This window comes from Panthera pardus, unplaced genomic scaffold (genome assembly GCF_024362965.1).
Source record: "Panthera pardus isolate Hobbes unplaced genomic scaffold, ASM2436296v1 HiC_scaffold_24, whole genome shotgun sequence".
Taxonomy (NCBI): domain Eukaryota; kingdom Metazoa; phylum Chordata; class Mammalia; order Carnivora; family Felidae; genus Panthera; species Panthera pardus.
In genome coordinates, this window is record NW_026526810.1 from 135,700,103 (window position 1) to 135,720,879 (window position 20,777).

General features: G+C 48.1%; 1 protein-coding gene and 1 long non-coding RNA gene across 2 annotated transcripts in view; both read left to right on the forward strand.

The window, feature by feature from the left end:
- The first annotated feature begins 746 nt into the window (after positions 1–746).
- Positions 747–4,121, forward strand: LOC109274572 (uncharacterized). The gene is made up of 2 exons (XR_002083701.2): positions 747–903; positions 2,960–4,121. It is a non-coding gene; the product is annotated as an uncharacterized LOC109274572 (long non-coding RNA).
- Positions 4,122–9,125: 5,004 nt separating this feature from the next.
- Positions 9,126–20,777, forward strand: part of DYNC1H1 (dynein cytoplasmic 1 heavy chain 1) — a 76,828-nt gene continuing 65,176 nt past the window's right edge. Inside the window, exons 1-4 of the mRNA XM_019462287.2 lie at positions 9,126–9,551; positions 18,035–18,122; positions 20,045–20,218; positions 20,456–20,711. Coding sequence (XP_019317832.1) covers positions 9,296–9,551; positions 18,035–18,122; positions 20,045–20,218; positions 20,456–20,711 — 774 coding nt within the window. The 5' untranslated portion in view covers positions 9,126–9,295. The remainder of the gene's footprint in view (positions 9,552–18,034; positions 18,123–20,044; positions 20,219–20,455; positions 20,712–20,777) is intronic.

Genomic DNA, 20,777 nt, shown 5'->3' on the forward strand with positions numbered 1-20,777 from the left:
CACTGGCCCAGAAGGGACACATCAGTTCTGCCTTCCTCCCCCATCCCCCTTTGTTGTCCGAAGGGCTTGGGCTTTGGGGGGTGAGGGGGAAACAAAATCCAAAAAACCCACAGGCAACTTCTGCTTCCATCCTGGGACTATAGGTCCGGGGCCAGCTCCTCCTTGAATGCAGAGAAGGAACGGCAAGGTGGGAAGGGGGGTTGGAAATGTCATTGTAGGCAGCCCCTGCTCCGCATGGTTCCGACATGCAGAAACTTTAGTTACCACGGTCTAGGAAAACACCATCAGTCCCTCAACAACACAGTTCAAGTGTCAGTGACCCTGTGTATTAACTGAGTCGCCGCACCAGGTAGAGACTGCCTGAGCTCGCCAGCCTGCAAATCACTACATAAGTAACAGCCGCGCCTCATGATCAGTGACCATCTGGCGCTTCTTCCCAAGCCCGTGGGTGACCGGTCACCGCGTGTTACTCAGCGCCCGGACACCAGCCAGGTCGGGAGCCGTGCCACCTTCCGTGATGGACACACTGGCTACTCTGCAGAAGCGCGTCACCGAAGCCAGGAGTCGACCGACAGAGGTGAGAAAGTGGCAAGGGCGGGAAGTGGGGACACTGGAGGCAAATCCAGGTGCAGCAGCGACGGGGCCAGAATAAAGAGCTGCGGCCAGAGGGGCCTAGCGAGGCCGACTTGATGAGAAGGACGATGTCCCCCGGGGGGTGACGCCGGCCACGCCCCCAGCGCCGACACGTTTCGCGTCGCCCCGAGTGCGCGAGTGCGAAGGCCTCGCTGGAAGCTGATCGCGACGCGGAACAGACAGCGACAGCCGACAGAGGTCCAGAAAAGGATGCTCGCGGCACGTCCTAAGTCACAGCGGAAGAGGCGAGCGCTGTTCATGCTGTTCCTGGTAAGTTTCCCCTTTAAGTCGTGGTTAAATACACATAGTTTATTTATTTACTTTCTATTTTTTTAATGTTTTTTTTTAAACGTTCATTCATTTTTGAGACAGAGAGAGACAGAGCATGAATGGGGGAAGGTCAGAGAGAGAGAGAGAGACACAGAATCTGAAACAGGCTCCAGGCTCCAAGCTGTCAGCACAGAGCCCGACGCGGGGCTCGAACTCACCGACCGCAAGATCATGACCTGAGCCGAAGTTGGACGCCCAACCAACTGAGCCACCCAGGCGCCCCGTATTTTTTTAATGTTTTATTTTATTTTTTGAGAGGCAGAATGAGAGTGCGAGCAGGGGAGGGGCAGGGAGAGAAGGAGACACAGAATCCGAAGCAGGCTCCAGGCTCCCAGCCGTCAGCACAGAGCCTGACGCGGGGCTCGAAGCCCCAAACACAAGGTCATGACCTGAGCCGAAGTCAGAGCCACCCAGGCACCCCAAATACCCATAGTTTAAAATCTACGACCTTGACCACTTCCAAGTGCATGGTTCTGTGGCATCAGGTGCTGTACAAGCAGGGACGGCTCCGCGAACTTGTGTGTGGACACCGTTGCAGAGATGCTCATCTCCTCGAGGCCGTTCTGATTTGAGTATCTGTGCTGCTTTTGAACAAGGAAAGAAGCTCGTTCATTCTCGATGCTTCTGAAAGTTAGAGTGTCCCCAGCAAAGATTAGCTTTACCGTTTCTATTTGCCTGCATAGTTCTAACCAATGGGAAAGTTTCTCATGTTTGGGAGATCATGGAAGTCACACTTTTCCCACTGATTTTTGTTTCTCTCCCCATGTCCACTTAAACAGTGTTATTGAGGGGTGCCTAAGGGGCTCGGTCGGTTAAGTGCCCAACTTCAGCTCAGGTCATGGTCTCACAGTTTGTGAGTTCGAGCCCCACGTCGGGCTCTGTGCTGACAGCCTAGAGCCTGGAGCCTGCTTTGGATATGTCTGTCTGTCTCTCTGTCCCTTTCCTGCTCACACTCTCTCTCTCTCTCTGTCTCTCAAAAATGAATAAACGTTAAAAAAATTTTTTTGAAAATGTTATTGGGATGCCTAGGTGGCTCAGTTGGTTCAGTGTCCGACTCTTGATTTCCACTCAGGTCATGATCTCACGGTTCATGAGATTGAGCCCTGGTCAGGCTCTGTGCTGACAGCACACAGCCTGCTTGGGATCCTCTCTCTCTCTCTGCACGCCCCCCCCCCCCCAAATAAATAAATAAACTTTTAAAGAAATAAAATAAAAGCAGTTTTTATTGAGATAAAAGTCACAAAACGTCAATTCACCAAAATTCGGTGGTTTCTAGTGGATTCACAATACCCTACAATTGTCAAGATTGCTTTGCAGGATTTCCGCTTGCAGAATCCCCTTTACTGCCCCATGCCTCCCTCCTGGCTCCTGGTGGCTGTTGGCAACCTTTTGCGTCCTTGCTTGTAGATCCATCACTCCCATCTCCACCTCCGTCCTCACATGGCGCTCTCCCTGTGTGGGTCTATGTGTCTGGGTCCACATTTCCCTCTTCTTGTAAGGACACCAGTCACGGGATTTAGGGCCCACTCTCATCCAGAATGACCTCATCTCAACTTGATGACACCCGCAAAGACCCAATATCCAAGCAAGGTCACATTCACAAGCACCAGGCATTAGGACTTCAACGCGTCTTTTGGGAAACACACTTCAACCCACAACAGGTGGCCTCCCAAATCCCCAGATAGCCCATCAAGTGACTCTTCGTGAGGATGCATCTAGAACTTTGCATTTGTGCCCCCTCTTGTCAAAGTCTTGAGAAAACGAAGGGATGCATTATGGCTCCATTTCAATCATGAGACAAACTGCAAAGGCCTGAATTAGACTGGGGATTGACGTGTGGGTGTGACACCTGGGCACTTAGTGTACGTTTGTAATATCACAGAAATCAGCTGTGACAGTTTCTTTACAATTAGGCTTTGACGTGCATGTAACTTAGTTGCTGAGTGATACTTTTATTATTGTTTTTTGGTTTTTTTTTTAATTTCTGCCCTTTTAGAATCACCTGGTAATTCATCTGGAGTGAATAGAAGTACTCTGTTTACTTACTTATGCCCCAGATGTTTATTCCACACCCACAGCAAGCAAGACACAGTTCCAAGCACAGACACACTAAGATTTGCCATTACCAAGAGAAAACCCTTGACCTCATGGGTCATTCTAATTAGGGGCACAGACCATGAGTGAGGAGCACAGATAGTACTGTGCAGAGAAGCATGCCCTGAAGAAAATAAAGGGGCGAGTGGTGGGGAAGGTGGTCAAAGAGGGCCCTTCTGAAGGGTCATGCTTGAGCAGAAGGCTGATGAAGAGAAGGAGTGAGCCCTTTAAGACTCTGGAGGAAGAGCATTCTAGAACAAGGGAAAGACCCTCAGGCCGAGGCATGCCTGGTGTCATCAGGGACAACAGAAGGTCAGCACACCAAGGCGGCCAGAGATGGTGGATGAGTCTGGAGGCCAAGGACCAGATCACTCAGAGCCCAAGTGGGCAAGCCAAGGACGGTTCTCCCTCTAAGCGGGATGTGAAGCCACAGAGAACTGGCCACTCTGACCTATGTTTATAAAGATGTTCCCCAAGGGCCTGCAGGCAGCTCTTCAGCCGCCCAGGGGAGGGCCAGAGGGGTTTGACCGAGAGCCCATAGCGCCACAGTGCAGCAGGAAGGAAGAGGTCAGATTTGGAAGATAATTTGGGGAGAATGGCAGAGTTGGCTGTCGGGCCAGATGGAGACATGCGGGAATATGAGAGGTACCAAGGGACACTCTGGGCAGAGGGGTGAGGGAGCGGTGTTTGCTGAGATAAGGGGCTTGGGGAAGGAAGAATTCTGTTCTGGACAAAGAACAGGTAGGAAAATAGAAACACATAGCAAGATAGTGACTTAATCCAGCCATGTCGATAATCACCCCAAAGGAAGAACAGAGATTAGCCAATAGGGTTTTTAAAAAGCAAAAACCAGGGGCACCTGAGTGGCTCAGTCGGTTGGGTGTCTGACTTCGGCTCAGGTCATGATCTTGCAGTCTATGAGTTTGAGCCCTGCATGGGGCTCTGTGCTGACAGCTCAGAACCTGGAGCCTGCTTCAGATTCTGTCTCTGTCTCTCTCTGCCCCTCCCCTGCTCTTACTGTGTCTCTCTTAAAAGTAAAATAAAAACATAAAAAATTAAACAGCTATGTGCTTCCTATAAGAAACCCACTTTTTTTTTTAATGTTTATTTTTGAGAGAGAGAGAGAGAGAGAGAGAGACAGCGTGAGTGGGAGAGGGGCAGAGAGAGAGGGGGACAGAGAATCCGAAGTGGGCTCTGTCGTGGCAGAGTGAGCCCGATATGGGGGCTTGAACCATGAGATCACTCAGGAGCCGCGAACTGTGAGATCATGACCTGAGCCCAAATCAGACGTTCAATGGGTTGAGCCACCGAGGTGCCCCAAGAAACCCACTTTAAATGCAAAGGCCCCAATAGGGTAAAAGTAAGGGATGGGAAAAAACAGGTGATGTCAACACGGACCAAAGGAAAGCCAAAGTGGCTATGCTAAAGTCAAAGTAAATTACAGGGTGTAGGTTAACACTTCTAGGATTAGAGGGACATTTCAGAATGATAAAGGGGTCAGTTCATGAAAAGGACCCAACAATGCTAGATGTTCATGCATGTAATAACAGAGCTTCAAATTCATGAAGCAAAAAACAGATTGAGCGGCAAGAAGAAAGACAAAAGCACAATTGTAATTACAATTGTAATCAGTAAGGGAGCACCTGGGTGGCTCAGTTGGTTGAGCGTCCGACTTTGGCTCAGGTCGTGATCTCACGGTTCGTGGGTTCAAGCCCCACGTCGGGCTCTGTGCTGACAGCTCGGAGCCTGGAGCCTGCTTCGGATTCTGTGTCTCCCCCTCTCTCTACCCTTTCCCACTCGCTCTCTCCCTCTCTCTATCAAAAATAAATAATCATTTAAAAATGTTAAAAAGAGGGGCACCTGGGTGGCTCAGTCGGTTGAGCGTCCGACTTCGGCTCACGTCATGATGTCACAGTTTGTGGGTTCGAGCCCCACATCAGGCTCTGTGCTGACCACTTGGTCAGAGCCTGGAGCCTGCTTCAGGTTCTGTGTCTCTTTCTCTCTCTGCCCCTCCCCGACTCATGCTTTGTCTCCCTCTGTTTCTCAAAAATAAATAAATGTAAAAGAAATTTTTTTAATAAAAATTTAAAAAAGAAAAGAAAATCAGTAAAGATGTAGAAGACCCGAACGACACTTTCAACCAACCTGGCCTAATTGGTATTTCCTAGAACACTCCAACAGGAGCAAAATGGAGCTTCTAAGGTTGGGAGTTATCAGTGTATAGATGTGTTGAATGTCATGGGGTTAGGGGAGGTCACTTGGGGAGCTTTGTTAGGACACAAAAGCAGTCTGAAGACAGCATTGGGCCACTCCAACCTTTAGGGATGTGGAAGAGGAGAGGGGTCCAGCAAAGGAGACAGAGAAGGAGCCTAGTGTTGGAGGAGGGCCAGGTAAAGGAAACATTTAGAGGGGAGAGGGCTCTGCTGTATCAAAGCTGCCCAGCAGTCCAGCAAGATGAGAACTGAGGACTGATCACTGGATTTGGCCACGCGGAGGCCTTTGGTGACCCGGACAGCAGCACTTGCCCAGGGATGTCGGGGAGCTCTTGATCATTATGTCAAGGCAGGGTGAGCCGCGGCCCCACCCACGCTTATTTTCAAGGCATTTTGCTGGAGCCAAAAGATGGAGAGGTGCGGGCAGGAAACGTGGCAGGATTGTCTTTCTTTTTAAGGCAGGAATGCATTCGAGCAGGTTGGGCACCACTGGGAAGGATCAAGGCGGGAGAGGGTGAGCGTTTGGGAGCCAGAGAATTCAGAAGTGATATCCGTGAGAAGGGATGGGGTCCAGGGCGCGCAGGGAGCCACGGCCTTGGTCCGGGGACACAGGTCTTAGGTGAGGAAAGGGGTGGGGTGCCTCCGGAGAGGAGCACCCAGGGGAGCATCAGGGGTCTCAGACGACCTCTAGGCAGGAGTGACCCCTCATCTGCCCTTAGACACAAAGTTCTCTAACCTTCCCAGTGGGCGGCGGGATGCAGGCCAGGCCACAGGCTGGCATTCTTCTCTGGTCACTGCCATTATTCATTCTGTAGCAAAGGGCAAGTGACCCGGGTGACCTTGGGAATGTGAACCCGTTGGCGCCCCCAGGACCCGGGCGCGGGGACTGGGGAGGGGCCTCCGTGCGCGCGCGCGTGTGTCCGCCTCCGCGCCACTAGGGGGCACCAAGAGACCGTTTGCTGGGTATGGGCGCTGCCCCCCGCCCCCCCGCCCCCGGACCGCGACTCCGCCGGCTCCCGGCCTCACCTTGAGGCCCCCTGGACCGAACCCGGGCGGAAAGAGGGTGGGTGCTGGGGCCAGCTCATCCAAAAGCGCCCTGTAGCCTCCCCCTCCCCGGTGAGCGAAGGGCGGTGCAGTCTGCGCTGGCCGCGGAACGGCGAGGCCCGCCTGGGTTAAAGCAGCTGGAAGGTCAAAATCCAAAATGTGCCCTGTGGACCGGCGGCTGCTGCCATCGCCAGCACCCGGTTCCCGGGGGGTAAGCGTTGATCCCACAGCCATTAACCAAGCAGCCACGTTGGGCCGGGCCCTGCTGCATTCCGAGCACATGGAACGAACGAACGAATGAATGAATGGGCAAGCCCTATATGGTATTTAGGGAGAGGAGGGGCGATCCCAGGCGCAGGGCCTGCAGGTACTGAGCCAGCGGGGCTTCCGCTGAGGGGCTCGGTGCCACCCCAGGGTCGGGAGAAGGAGAGAGGAGTAGGGATGGTACTGAGCCCCCAGCTGGGACTCGAGCAGCCACCCAGTGCAGTACTTTAAAGAGAGGGATGGGGAATGGACGCGATCTCCTCCGTGTAGACAGTTCATCCCCGATTTCTGATAAAATACAAGTCGCCTAGCAGCCACAGTCATCCCCCATCAACTTGGAACGAATTCTCTTTCCAACAGCTCCCCCGCCCTTCTGTGCCCATTGCCAATTGAAAGCAGCTTCTGCTACAGTAGGACAGGGGGAAACTGAGCCGCCTAACGGAGCAAGCGGTGGGAGAAGCCAGGCTTGGGGGGAGGACCCCCGCCGCCAATCCAAGGGCAGCTTGGAATTTGGTGGGGGCGGTGGGGGTGGGGCAGAGTCCGGTGCCAGCAGGCCAAAAGGGCATGGTTACAAGAAATCTCCTCCCCTTGCAGCCCTGGGGGCGGCCCAGGGGATAAGGAATTTAGAGTGCTTAGCCCCCTGGGTACAGTAAGCACTCAATCAACACTGACCATTCTTATTACGTATTAAACACAGCAAACATCTTTATAAAACAGAAATGCCAGCACTTTGGGTCAATGTATGAATCTTTGTTCAGAGTCTTTCAATTTCCATCCTCTTGGAAATAACAAACACTTTTAATTTTGAACCTATCTGCAAATCCGAAGCCCGCTGCTCCGTTGCCCTGGCTCAGGGCCAGGTTGCAGATGTTTGAGTGTCTTGGATGCCCAAGTGGCTGCGTCTCCTGGGGTCTTTTGAATGGTGCTGACTCACCATGCACGCTGCAAGCAGCCTCGCTCCGTCTGCCAGGTCGCTGCTGGATTTCTGGGTCTCAGGTGGTGTGTGGTCAATTCAGAGTTCGCTAACCTGCACCTAATAGATTTCCCTCCTCATTCCTGTTCCTACCCCAAAGGACGTAGGGGTGGGGGTGCGGATGCTCAGCAGAGTGCTTAGCATTGAGCGAGCATTCAGTGTTAGCTGTTGGTGACATTATTATTATTCGTTACCATTATGATCACAAAACAAACTCGTTGCAGTTAGTTGGTTTGTATTTTTCTTGGAAAGTTATCTATATCTGTGTGGGCATATCACACAAGGGTAGACTGATGGAGGGCAGGAGGATGGGGTACTGCTCTGTCCCCTCTTCCATGAGCTCCTTAGAGACAAGAATCATCTGATTAGTTTCCATGTTCCAGCAGCCTCTGGGGCTTGGCATTGGGTAATTGAGCAAGGATAAGCATATTGTATGTTTCCCAGTTTTCCAAAGATGATTTGGGGGAATCAAATCATCCTATCATCATCCTACCAATCAGGATTCAGCTCTGTGACTCTGCACTCGGATATAAAAATAACACCTTTGGCTTCCCTTCCTCCACCCAATTTAAGAAGCAAGTTATGAGTTTGAACTTTCAAAGGCCAATTAATGCTCCTTAAAAGAAACTGTCATCTCTAAACCAAGAGAGTGGGCAGCCTGGACTCTGGCCCTTGTCATCTCTGTGTAAGGGAGGAGATCCAGGTGGATGCGGGTTGGGAGGGAGCTTTAGCCGGCAGGCATCTCAGCCCCTGCCTTATGAGGACCCAGATGCTGAGGCCCATGGAATGACAGTGCCGCCCCGCCGCTAGCAGAGCAGCTCTGTTCTACATAGATGCTGTCACATAGGTCATCACAGCATCCTGGGGGGAATTATTTTGTTATTAGCAGCCAGGACCCATACCAGCTTGGCTTTATCCCATCGTTCAGATGTCATCTCCTGGCTTTACCTTACATTGCCTCTGCAGCCAGGGCTCCAGCCGCAACCTGCATTCAGGCTCCTCTGTCTTTGTAGAGGCTAGTTCCTCTGCGGGGAATATCCCCTTCCCAACCGCTCCTTTCCAGCCTAGCAATGCGGCACGCCCCTCGTCTCGTGCCCCTCTGAAAACGTTCTCCCTCTCTCTGTGCAGATCTAACAACACATATGTCATGACAGTATTTTAGCACTTAACACATTGTAGTCATTCATCCGTTCAACGCGAGGACATAAGTTAAATGCTTAGAGCAATGTCGATCACAGGCTAACTGCTCAAAAAAAAAAAAAAAAGTTAGCTCTCGTCATTAACACCATTTACTCAATATTTATGGAGTGTCTCAGGCTGTTCGGCCACAGCACCGAACAAGAGAGATACAGTCCCTGACCACCCCGTACCGCCCACGAGCCAAGCCAAGTTCCCATCTTCAGGGTCTGCGATGCGGGAAACGCGGGACGCGCCCAGCATGGGGACTACAGATCCCAGAAGGCTGCGCGGCGGCGTCGCCGGGGCCCGCCCGCGCGCATGCGCAACGTCGTGACGCCGGGGCGGCGAGCGGGCGCTAGTGGCTGAGGCGGCGGGTCGCGGGCGGGGCGGACCGGCGGGCGGCGGCCTTTAGGGCGGAGCCGGCGTCCGCTCCCCTCAGTCGGCAGCGGCTAGCGGACGGTCGGGTTCCGGTGCCCATTTCTCTCGCTCGCCGGCTCGGTGCTCGCTCTCGTGTGGAGCCGCGGCCGCCTGCCCAGCGCTCCCTGCGGGTCCCGAGCGCGGCGCCATGTCAGAGCCGGGCGGCGGCGGCGGCGAGGACGGCTCGGCCGGCCTGGAGGTGTCGGCCGTGCAGAACGTGGCCGACGTGTCGGTGCTGCAGAAGCACCTGCGCAAGCTGGTGCCTCTGCTGCTGGAGGATGGCGGCGAGGCGCCGGCCGCGCTCGAGGCGGCGCTGGAGGAGAAGAGCGCCCTGGAGCAGATGCGCAAGTTCCTGTCCGACCCTCAGGTCCACACTGTCCTGGTGGAGCGATCCACGCTCAAAGGTGCGGGGCCGGGCGTTGGGGCCCGGGGGGGCCAGGGTCGGGGTCCGGGGGGAGGGTCGCGGCCGGGGCGGGAGCGGCCTCAGGGCTGCAGACGCCCCGCGGGATGGGGCCCAGAGGCCGCCCGGCGAGGCCGGCGCCACACCCCCCGCCAGGCGGGAGTGGCGGGGGTGCCCCCTTCCGGGTCGCGGGGAACGACGAGGGTGCTCCCTGTCTAGCCGTCACCCAAAACAATGGGATCGCTTTGTCTGCCCGGGCCTCAAGATGGCCGAGTTGGGTGGAGACAGCGTCTCCCGGGCTGAGCGCGGGCGGAGGCCGCATCCCGGCCTCCAATGTCACATGAGCTTTTCGGTTTCGATTTGTGGCCGCGCCAGGCCGGCCTCGGGAGGGATGTGTCAGGGGCAGACCCGCGGAGCCGTGCGCAGCCTGGGGGTAGGGGTCGGAGCTGGGGGGCGGGGGTGGGAGCCCTGGCGGGCGGGCGTCACGGCCCTGCCCTGTCGGAGCCAGATGCTGAGGCCCACGCAGTGACAGGGCCGGCCCGGGCCCGGCGCGGAGCATCCCTGTTCAGGGTGGATGCGCGCTCCCAGGGCTGCCTCTCGGTCCGCACAGCGTCCCTGCCGCCTGGGCGTATTGCCCCATTTCACACGCCAGCAAACAGGCTCAGGCGAAGTGACGCGCCCAAAGTCACCAGCCGACTCCCCTGCCTGGACTAGACTCAGCATCTCGGTGGCCAGGACACTGCTGGGTCTCTCTAATCACACCCTTGGGTCACTGTAATACTTAGGTGATCCTTAATGACCCTGTAACATTTGAGTCTAGTTTGCAGGTTTTTTTTAAAGAGAGACTCACTTGGGGACAGGGAGCAAAAGGCTTGCACATTCCAGCAGTCTCCTCAAATAGGGAGGAGCCTCAAAGGCGGCTAGGTTCATCTTGAGAATCGAGCTTGTCTTCAGGGAGAGTTTCTGGACTCACTAGGACCCCTAAGATCTGGCGGCACAGTTTGGGTGTGGCGCCGCCCGTCTGGGAACTCGGGTGTCCGGGTACATTTAACCTTGGTACTGCCGGGCGGCTCTGTGTTGTCCCAAGACCCGCTGTCCGGGTCTGTCAAGAACAGAACTCGCTACCTGTCTCCAGACCTCCCCCCCCACCCCACCCCTGCGCCCACGCTAATGTTTATTTCTGATAGTTTGTTTCTTTCAAAGGCTATTCTGGGTACTCGAGAGAGGCTTCATTGTAGCTTCTGCTTGGGTGGGAGGGTCAGAGTGTGTGAAAGAATATGTTTTAGATTCACATGGAGTGTTCAAAGCAGAGGAGCCATTCCGAGGTATTTTTAGCCTATTAATGTTGTTTAGGGTTTTCTGTTATGTTTAGGGTTATGTTTCCAGCATGGAAACCACTAGTGTTAAAAAAAAAAAAATTCACCCACCTACTCTTGTTCAGGAAGAGTGTGTATTTAGTCATGATAGAAAATTTAAAGTTTACAGATAAAGAAAATATCACCCGGAGTCCTTCGACCCAGATATAACGACTGCCAGCATTTTGGAATCTGCCCTTCTGGTCATTTTTCACTGAATATACATTATTTTATTAAAGTGTGCCTTAATTTGTGTTAAATTACTGTATTTTGAGTAGTTTGACCTTGACCAATTCTTGATCGTATTTTCATTGCACAGTTTATGTGTGAAAATTGGTGATTTCTACGTTGGGTCTCCGTTTCTTTTTATGGAAAAAAAATAGTTTTTGCTTCTAGATTGGCTTTTCTCAAACGTTGGAACCAAACTTTGCTAAAATTATTGGGAAGCCCTATTTCTGTAGTATGCTTTCTTGTGCAGATCATCTGTTTTCTTGATGGCATATTTTCATATTTCAGTCCAAGCATCCAAATCTTGGCTCCATAATGACTTGCACTTTTGAGCCTTGACTAAGGAATGAGGGTGTCTAAAATTGAAATCCTACCTCATTACTGTATGTATAAAAATAAAAAATACTTACAATAATTCAACCTGTCTCTAATTTATTTTTCACTTAAAAAATTTAAAGAAAGAGTATATGGTCCCATCAGTCTTAGCATCCTGACTAAACTAGCATAAGGTATTTAGACATCAGTACAGACCCGGGCACTTGATAAGGAGGGCTGTCTTCCGGGTGATTTTTGAGTTAGCATCAGCCTTTGTACATTTAATCAAATGTGAGCATCCAGTACTTAGTTGCAGTGAAAAAGTAGGTTTGCTTTATAGTGTGGAAAACAGATCTGAATTGTTTAAACTGAGTAAAGACCATCAACAAGAATGAAGTCCTGATGTAGTGAACAGGGGAAATTGCTTTTATTATTCCCTTTTTTTATTCCCCCTTTAATAGAAAGAATTTTCCAAACACTTGTAATTGAATATAGACGCATTTATTTTTATTTCTTTTTTTTTATGGTGTGTGTTTTTTGTTTTTGTTTTTGTTTTTTGGTTTTTTTTTTGAGAGAGAGAACACATGCGTGAGTGGAGGAAGGGCAGAGAGATGGGGAGAGAGAGAATCCCAGGCAGGTTCCAAAATGTCAGTGCAGAGCCTGATGCGGGTGGAGCTCCCAAACCCTGAGATCATGACCTGAGCCGAAGTTAGATGCTTACCCGACTGAGCCCCCCAGGCGCTCCAGAAGCATTTTTATATGAAGATATCTATTTTTTAACTACCCCAGCTAGCTATAAACTTTTCTGCTAGAGTACAGTATTCCTTAAAGTGTAGAATAAAGGTTGTGAATTTAGCAGTTTATTTTGCTGCTTTGAAAGGATTGGAGAGTTGGTGGGAAGAGGAATATCAAATTACAGCTCCTGATCCGAAAAACAGAAATCTCTTGTCTGTAATTCCTGGCCTGTAGGAAATTGTTTTCTTCCTAGTGTACTTTGAAAATTAGAGCCAGAAAGGTGCTCATCACTTAATAGGCATTTTATAGATTTAATGATGTTCTGTGGCAGTTTTCACCTGAAGTGCGTTTTTGGTTGGGTGGTAAAGGTAGAAGCAGGTGAGAGACGCTTCAGCCTGCAGCTGGTGGTGCCAGGATTGTCTGCGGGCTCCAGCTTGTTGGTGACCAGGCTCGGATCTGGTGCTGTGGGTTTTGGGTTTCGTTTACACTCAGATGTCTTAGCCTTGGAACTTTAAGACTGAGAACAGTGACTGCCTTTGGTCACTGCTCCTAAGGTTGGGGTTCCAGTTTATCCTAAAAGACGTAATTTAGGGGTTTTACATTTTCGTTAGTGCAGAGATGGCTAAGGACAAGAATGTGAAGGAAAGCTAGAATTCTTGCAGTACTCATCTTCTTAGAGATACGGCAGTGTGGAAGGTTTTCATGGGGAATGTTTTTGCGGATTTTAAAAATTATTCTTCTGTGGACTTAATTTCCCTAAAGGATGAAGAAATGATGACTAAAAAGTATTCATTTCTGGCCTTTGCTTATTCCTCCAAATGGTAAAGTAAAATGGTTAAGAAATTAACAGAAAGGATTTTCTGGGACACCACACTGTCTTGTCCCTCAGCCTGGGTTCCTGCTGTCCTGTGCTGTCACGCTGTAGGTGTGCACCCTTTGTAGGACAAACCAGTCTGCAGCCAAAATAAGTTTGAATGCAGTGTAGCATAGGAAATGACATCATGTGCAGCATGGGGACAAACCATGTCATCACTTCTTCTTAAAAAGTAAAGATGGAGGGAAAGTCTGTTTGCCAGCATCATAGGGTGTTATGTGGGATTTGCCCCTCCCTTCACATTTCAGTTTTCGTTTATTCTTTTTTATTTTATTTTGAAAGAGACAGAGAGCGTGCAGGGGAGGGGCAGAGAGAGGGAGAGAGAGAGAGAATGAGAATCCTGAGCAGGCACCACAGTGTCAGCGCAGAGCCTGATGCAGGACTTGAACCCAGAAGCCACGAGATCATGACCTGAGCCAAAACCAAGACTCAGGACGCCCAATCGACTGAGCCACCCAGGCGCCCCTCCCTTTACATTTCTAACGGTGTTCTGAATGGAAGTCTTCAGGTTCGAGAGAAAACTCAGACTTTCCCACCATGCCCTGAGCCTCACACCAGAGCATGGGGTGGTCGTGGCAAAGAAGTCACAGCCCCTGAGAAGGAGGACGAAGGGGTGATGGATGTTGAGGTGACAGGAAAAAGCATCAGCCGCTGGAAAGGGGGAGCTGAAGCAAACATGTGAGAGAAAAGGGGGAGAACGTGTGATAGTGATCAAATCCAAATAATGTGGTGCTTGTATGTTGTGGATTTTAAGAGGAAAAGAAGATGAAAGATAAGCAGAACCAGGAACATGTAACAAGTAGCCTGGTAGTTTGAGCCAAGGAAAACAGCCACTGCCTCTGCTGGATGGGACGAGGCTTGCCCTGTGGCTGGGGGAAGGTGGGAGGGCAGGGAGAATTGAGGGAGTGACCACGGACCCATGGAGTGGGGCAGCCTCTCCTGTCCCTCTACCAGTTTGCTGTGCTCCTTTTCCTTTGTGAAACATACCCGGTCCCCCTAGGAGAGGAAGGGTGAGTCTTAAGATAATCGAGTGCACGTTTTTTTATATTCGTTAAATGAGACATAATGCTCACCTAATCACAGTGTAATGATACAAATCACTCTTGGTTTGAACTACATTAAACCAGTCTTTCAGTAGAAATATACACAGATTAGTGCTAATTGATGTTTTAAACATCTCTGCAACTCAGAAGTTAACCCGAGACACGTGGGCAGGTCACTAAATATGTACTAATACAGCTTGTAGCAAAGGAACCCATGTAGCAAAGCTCAGCACTTCTGTATTGGTACTTTGATTCTTGGAACGTATTAGCAGGCAGTACAGTGTTGGGCCATCGTGTATTAACCAGTAACTTCTCCGGCATTAGGAAACTGATTCAAACTTTACTGAAAGCAGTATTGCCTGCTAAAATATGCAGATTATGTTTGTATGTAAGCTTCTAAATATAGCAGGATTAATAGCTTCTTTGTTGTTAAGAATTAACTATCCATGATCTTTCTCTCCTCGTCTGAACAATTTTAAAAAATGTTTCTGCAGAAGTAGAGTGTCAAACTATTATTATTTGGAAGATGTAATAATTTACAGGGAGGCAAAAAGGTTAATTATTTGTTGGCAGTTTATTAAACAATGATATAAGTTCTTTCTACTAAGAATCGGGCATTTGATCTCTATGGAGAATAAGCATTAAAAAACGAATCCAAAATGTCTTCTATGATTTCCATAAATTATTATCATCAGGAGAAGTTAGGGTTTCAACAAAGCAGTAGAGGGTGCCTATCGGATACCCTTGTGTGAGGACGGGGTCTTTGGGCGTGCCTTCCTGAGCTCAGGCGGGGTTCTGTCGCATTGCGGTAGCCCTGGTGTGGGGCTGGGAGCTGGGCGTTCCCAGCAGTGTCGTGGAGGAGCTGGGCCGTGACTCATCGCCTGGCGAGGTGCCCGCTTCCTTTAACCCTGTCTGCGTTAGGAAGTACAGGCAGTGTGGCCAGATGCTGCATCCAGTTGACACGTTCTCTGTGTGATTTTATTTTGTATAGATGTGAATCTTGTATCGGAGAAAGAAATTATTCAAAGTTGCGTGTCTAGTTATGTCAGTAATTTCCTTTGATTTTTGAGTGTTACTTTTATTTCCTAGATATTGTTGGAATGCTATTTTGATGATATATATTTTATATAAATCCTAGAACAGCGTTCAGAAAATTGAGAGAGGAAGTATTTCATAATCCTACCACCCTGACAATTATTTTAGAGAGTATTTACTTATGCTCTGTTTCATGGGTTGGATTTTAGAGATGGCAATCATATGTGTGGTTGGTTTCAGGCAGTATGATCTGTCCTATCTTGTGGTATATCCACATTTTGGGAGTTAAACCAGATTGATTTGTTTAGTTTCTTTTTTTTTCCCCCCTAAGTTAGTCAGGTTTAAAAAACAGCTAGGAATTACCTGGAGTACAAGAGTGTTTTGCCACCTCCTCTCCCTTCCTAAAATTATACTAAAAGTAATGTTTTGGAAGTTATTGTCTTCTTGACAGATATGCTAATATTTTTTATTTTCTAATATAAACTTTGTATTTGTTTCACCTTAAAGCTAATGAGGTAAACAGTTTTTGCTCAGACCCTGTAGACCCAGATTTTCAGTTTTTGGTGCTTAAAGAGCCTGTGTAGACCTCCTAATACCCCACCCTCCCCCTTCTGCTGTCCGTTGCATTTATTTTTTATTGTTCTACATTTCAGTTCCAGTGTAGTTAACGTACAGTGTTATCAGGTGTACGATACAGTGATTCAGCAATTCTGTGCATTATTCTGTGTTTATAATAAGTGTACTCTTAATCCCCTTCACATATTTCCACCCCCTCCTCTGCCCATTTTACATGTTGAATTTGAAACCCAGAGGAAAAGGGGCGCCTGGGTCGCTCGGTCGGTTAAGCATCTGACTTCAGCTCAGGTCATGATCTCACAGTTTGTGAGTTCGAGCCCCGCATTGGGCTCTGTGCTGACAGCTCAGAGCCTGGAGCCTGCTTCGGAATCTGTGACTCCCCCTCTCTGTCTGTCCCCTCCCCAGCTCATGCTCATGCTCTGTCTCTCAGAAAACAAATAAACGTTAAAAACATTTTTTTTAATAAAAAAAAGAAACCCGGAGGAAGAAACATGACTTTTCTAAGATCACTTAGCTAACTCTGCTGCCTGTACTATTACATCATGACTTCCAAGTAAAGGTGAACTGCATACATCCTGTTAATCCTTAGGCAGTCACTCTCCTAACGCCGCTACTCCAGCCGCTACTCCACACGTTCCCTGTCGTTGGCATTTGCTTAGGCAGTTCCGTGTTGCTGCAAAGATAATTCACCTGGAGCATTTAGGCAACTAGTGCATTAGTATTAGATCTAGAGGTTTGGATTATTTCTAATTCTTACAAGTTTTAGGTTTTCTTTTTTTTTTAAGTTTATTTACTTTGAGACCGAGAGAAGGGGAGGAGCAGAGAGAAAGGGAGAGACAGAATCGCAAGCAGGCTCCGCACTGGGGCTCGAACTCACCAACCTTGAGATCATGGCCTGAGCAGAGACCAAGAGTCAGACACTTAACTGACTGAGCCACCCAGGCACCCCACAAATTTTAGTTTCTCAATTGTGGTTTTTAAATTATTTAGACATTTTGTTTACGTGCATCTTGAGCTATCTTAACTATTCCATTAAGCTTGAATTCCAGTAAGTTTGTTTGTTTATGTTTATTTTTGAGAGGGAGTGCTCTAACAAGGGAGGGGCATAGAGAGGAGGGTTACAGAGGATCTGAAGTGGGCTTTGCACTGACAGCAGTGAGCCCAGGTGATGTGGGGCTTGAACTCATGAACCATGAGATCATGACCTGAGCCAAAGTTGGACATTCAACCCACTGAGCCACCCAAGCGGCCTTCCCCCCCCCCATCCAGTACGCCTTTCAAAATGGCCTCGCTGCATAATGAGCCTCCTGGGTGGCTCAGTTGGTTGAGCATCAACTCTTGATTTCGGCTCAGGCCATGATCTCATGGTTGGTGGGACTGAGCCCCTCGTGGGGCTGCATGCTGACAGCACGGAGCCTGCTTGGAACTTTCTCTCTCTCTCTCTGTCTCTGCTCCTCCCTTGCTCTCTATCAAAAATAAATAAATACATACATCAAAAAATAAAAATAAGATGACTGCTGTGCTTAGTGTTTGCAGAGCCGAGTCTAGCATGGCCCCTGCCCACAAGAGCTCACAGTAGGGGAGTAAGATGCATCCATACATCAGCCCCGGAGCAGGCTCTGAAAAGTGGTATCTGAGCAGAGGGGAGGCTGGGTGAATGGAATGCCTCTCGGTGACCCTGGGGATGTTCCTTCATAATGGTTTTCTTGACGGGTGTTTGCCCTGGGTGGGGCTTGATGAGGGACTGGGCAGGCCGTGGACTGGGGAGGACCCCTGGTTTGGAATCACAAACTTCGGAGTTCTCCGGACAGGTGTCTGAGGGCAATTTACTTAAATTTCTTACTTGGAAAGCATGGGTAATAATAGTCATGCCAACCCTTACGGGGTTGTCATGAGGGTTAGATGTGTGACATACCTAAACTATTTGATAAAACACCTGTCATGTAGTGAGTGTTGGGTTATGAATGGAGTGCACAGAGTGGAGAGCTCCTTCTGTGTTGGGAGGGCGAGGGTGAGACTGCTGGGAGGGGTGGTGAGCTATCTTACCAGGGCCAGACCTTGCTCTGGTACCTCCAACACCCAGGTGCGCCAGTGCCTGCTGGACTCACAGAAAAAGGAGTAGAGGTACGGGGAGTTCACTACCTTGCCCAGGATTGCACAGCAAAGTGCCTGGGTCAGGATTCGGAAAAAAATGGGGAGGAAGGAAAAAGTCATGTGGGTGTTTCAATGTCAGGTTGCAGTAGGGTGAGGCTAATCATTCTCTAAGCTTTTGATAAATTAAAAATTGGTAATGGTGACTTGATACAATATTTATTGTGATTTGTAGAGGATGTTGGTGATGAAGGCGAAGAAGAAAAAGAATTCATTTCCTATAATATCAACATAGACATTCATTATGGAGTTAAGTCCAATAGGTGAGTAAAGTGAATACACTGTTGCTTGTATTATAAGCTTGTGAGACGTGAATATAGATCTTAACTGACTTAGACGAAGACGTTACGAAAACACTCGAGATTTCTGCTCTTTAAATCAGTATCTTTGAGTTCACATATTGAAATTCAGAGGATTTCCAAGTCAGTATAAACTCTAAAATATTTTTATTTTAATTGCTGTGTCATGGCATCCATTTTAGTATTGAGCCATAAATGTATTTAATGTATATAATAACAATTCTGAGATTATATCTGCATTTTCGTTATTATAAATAACTAGTAAAAACCTAGTAAAGATTCTTAGGTGGAGGTCTGATTTTTCTTAGTATAAAGAAAGAAAGCATTACCGGTTAAGATGCAGTGTGTCATTAAAATCTTAATGCATGTGACCAGATCTTTCCAATCTTCTAGAAGAGCGGTGCCAATTTACACTCCAGTAGACATATCCAAATTTAAATATGTAAATGCTTAATTTATACTGTATTTGCTTTTTAAACCTTTTTATTTTTAATAATTTCAAGCTTACAAGAGTTGCATGAATTATATATAGTTGATATCAGATATCAGTTGTTAACATGGCCCCGTTTGCACTATTGTTTTCTTTCCTGAACCATTTGAGAGTTAGTTATAGACAACCTGCTCCTTTATTCCTAAATACTTCAGTGTATGTCTTAAGAACAAGGATACTCCTATTCATAGCCTCCATACAAGTTTTAAATTCATGAAGTATGGGTACAATAGTATTCTTGATGTACTGTGTATATTCAAATTGTCTCAATAATGTCCCTTCTAGTAACTTCCTTGATCCAGAATCTAACTCTGTGTCTTTCGTGACATTGACATTTTTGATAAGCACAGACTAGTGGTGATTAGATTTCGGCTTGTACATTGTTGGCAGGGATGCTATTAAGACGTCTTCCTTTTCAGTGTGTCACCGCAGGAAACTTCAGTGACTTTTTAGAATAATATAAAGTGTTATGTATAAAGTACTGGCCTGGGAACAGAAAACTCAAATGCTATTTTTTTGAACTATTAATGTAACTACCTTTGAGCACCTGTTATGTGTAAGATACGGCAGTGGGTATACAGAGAAAACTTGGTTCCCAAGAAGCTTGTGGTCTTTTGGGAGGAAGATTGGCTTGGCAGACACACAACTGAGTGTACTGCTTGGCGAAATCTTAGCAGTGCAGAATACCATGAAACAAGGAGATTGGAGAGAGTGATTCTGGTTAGGGGAGACCCCAGAGTGTTGTAATGCTGGAATTGGGTTTTGAGGGTTCCTTGGAATTTCAGCAGCTGAACGTAGATTTCTTAAGCAAAGCCACAGAGGTGCATAATGTTTAGAGAATGGGACATCTGTTCTCGGTTGTGTCTTGGGTGAGGAAGAGGGTACATAACGAGATAGAACTGGAAGAGTTGGTTTAGGCCAGGTTGTGCACGGCCCAGAATGCCCTCTTGTCACTTTAACCTGTGGGTGGCTTTCGTTTATTCAAGCCGACATGTGACTTAGTGCCATAAACGAATGGTACAAGTTAGCATAAGATCAGAGTTAATTATGTCGTGGCTTGTAACTTGCAGTTGCTACGGAGGTTCGTTTGCGTGAGGCCAAGATTATGAACTCAACCCTTACATATGGGACAGATTGACTTTGCCTGGTTTCATGGTCACATGCCAAAACCTTAATCTTGATTCGATCGATTGTTCTCACATAAGCGAGTAAAGAAAGATAAGCAATGTATTTCAGTGTCAGAAAAGCGACAATCTGATCTATTCTTACTGTGATTTTTAAATTACAACATTCAAATGAATTTTTAATTTGTGTGCGATACAGAAAGGGCGACAGTTACCAAAACTATTTAGGAGTGAGGCTCTTTGTTCTAATTTCTTCTTTGGCTTTCTTTTAGCTTGGCATTCATTAAACGCACTCCAGTAATTGATGCAGACAAACCAGTGTCTTCTCAGCTTCGGGTCCTCACACTCAGCGAAGACTCACCGTATGAAACCTTGCATTCTTTCATTAGCAATGCGGTGGCTCCTTTCTTTAAGTCCTATATCAGAGAGTCTGGCAAGGCAGACAGGTAAAAACCATTTTTCCTTTGTTGGTTTGAATGTCCTATTTCCCTGAGTGTTCTCAGGAGACCACGCGAGATAATGTAAAATTCGGGACTTGGGAAGGCAAGGCTAATATTCCAAAAGGACATAAATCTCTTGCTTTAATAAGATGCATGTTATTAATGTTTGACAGACTTAAAATAATAGGGTCTCTTTGGAGACCAACAGCACACTAAGTTTGGAGTCTTTGTTAACTTTTTTAGGGATGGTGATAAAATGGCTCCCTCCGTTGAAAAAAAGATTGCAGAACTTGAAATGGGACTCCTTCACTTGCAGCAGAATATTGAAATTCCAGAGATCAGCCTGCCAATTCATCCCATTATTACAAATGTTGCAAAACAGTGTTACGAACGTGGAGAAAAGCCAAAAGTTACCGACTTTGGAGATAAGGTCGAAGACCCAACTTTTCTCAATCAATTACAATCAGGAGTTAACCGCTGGATCCGAGAAATTCAGAAAGTAAGAGCACGGTGTTGAATGAATTATGTAAAGTACTTCACTCTTTTTTAATGTCTCTCAGAAACT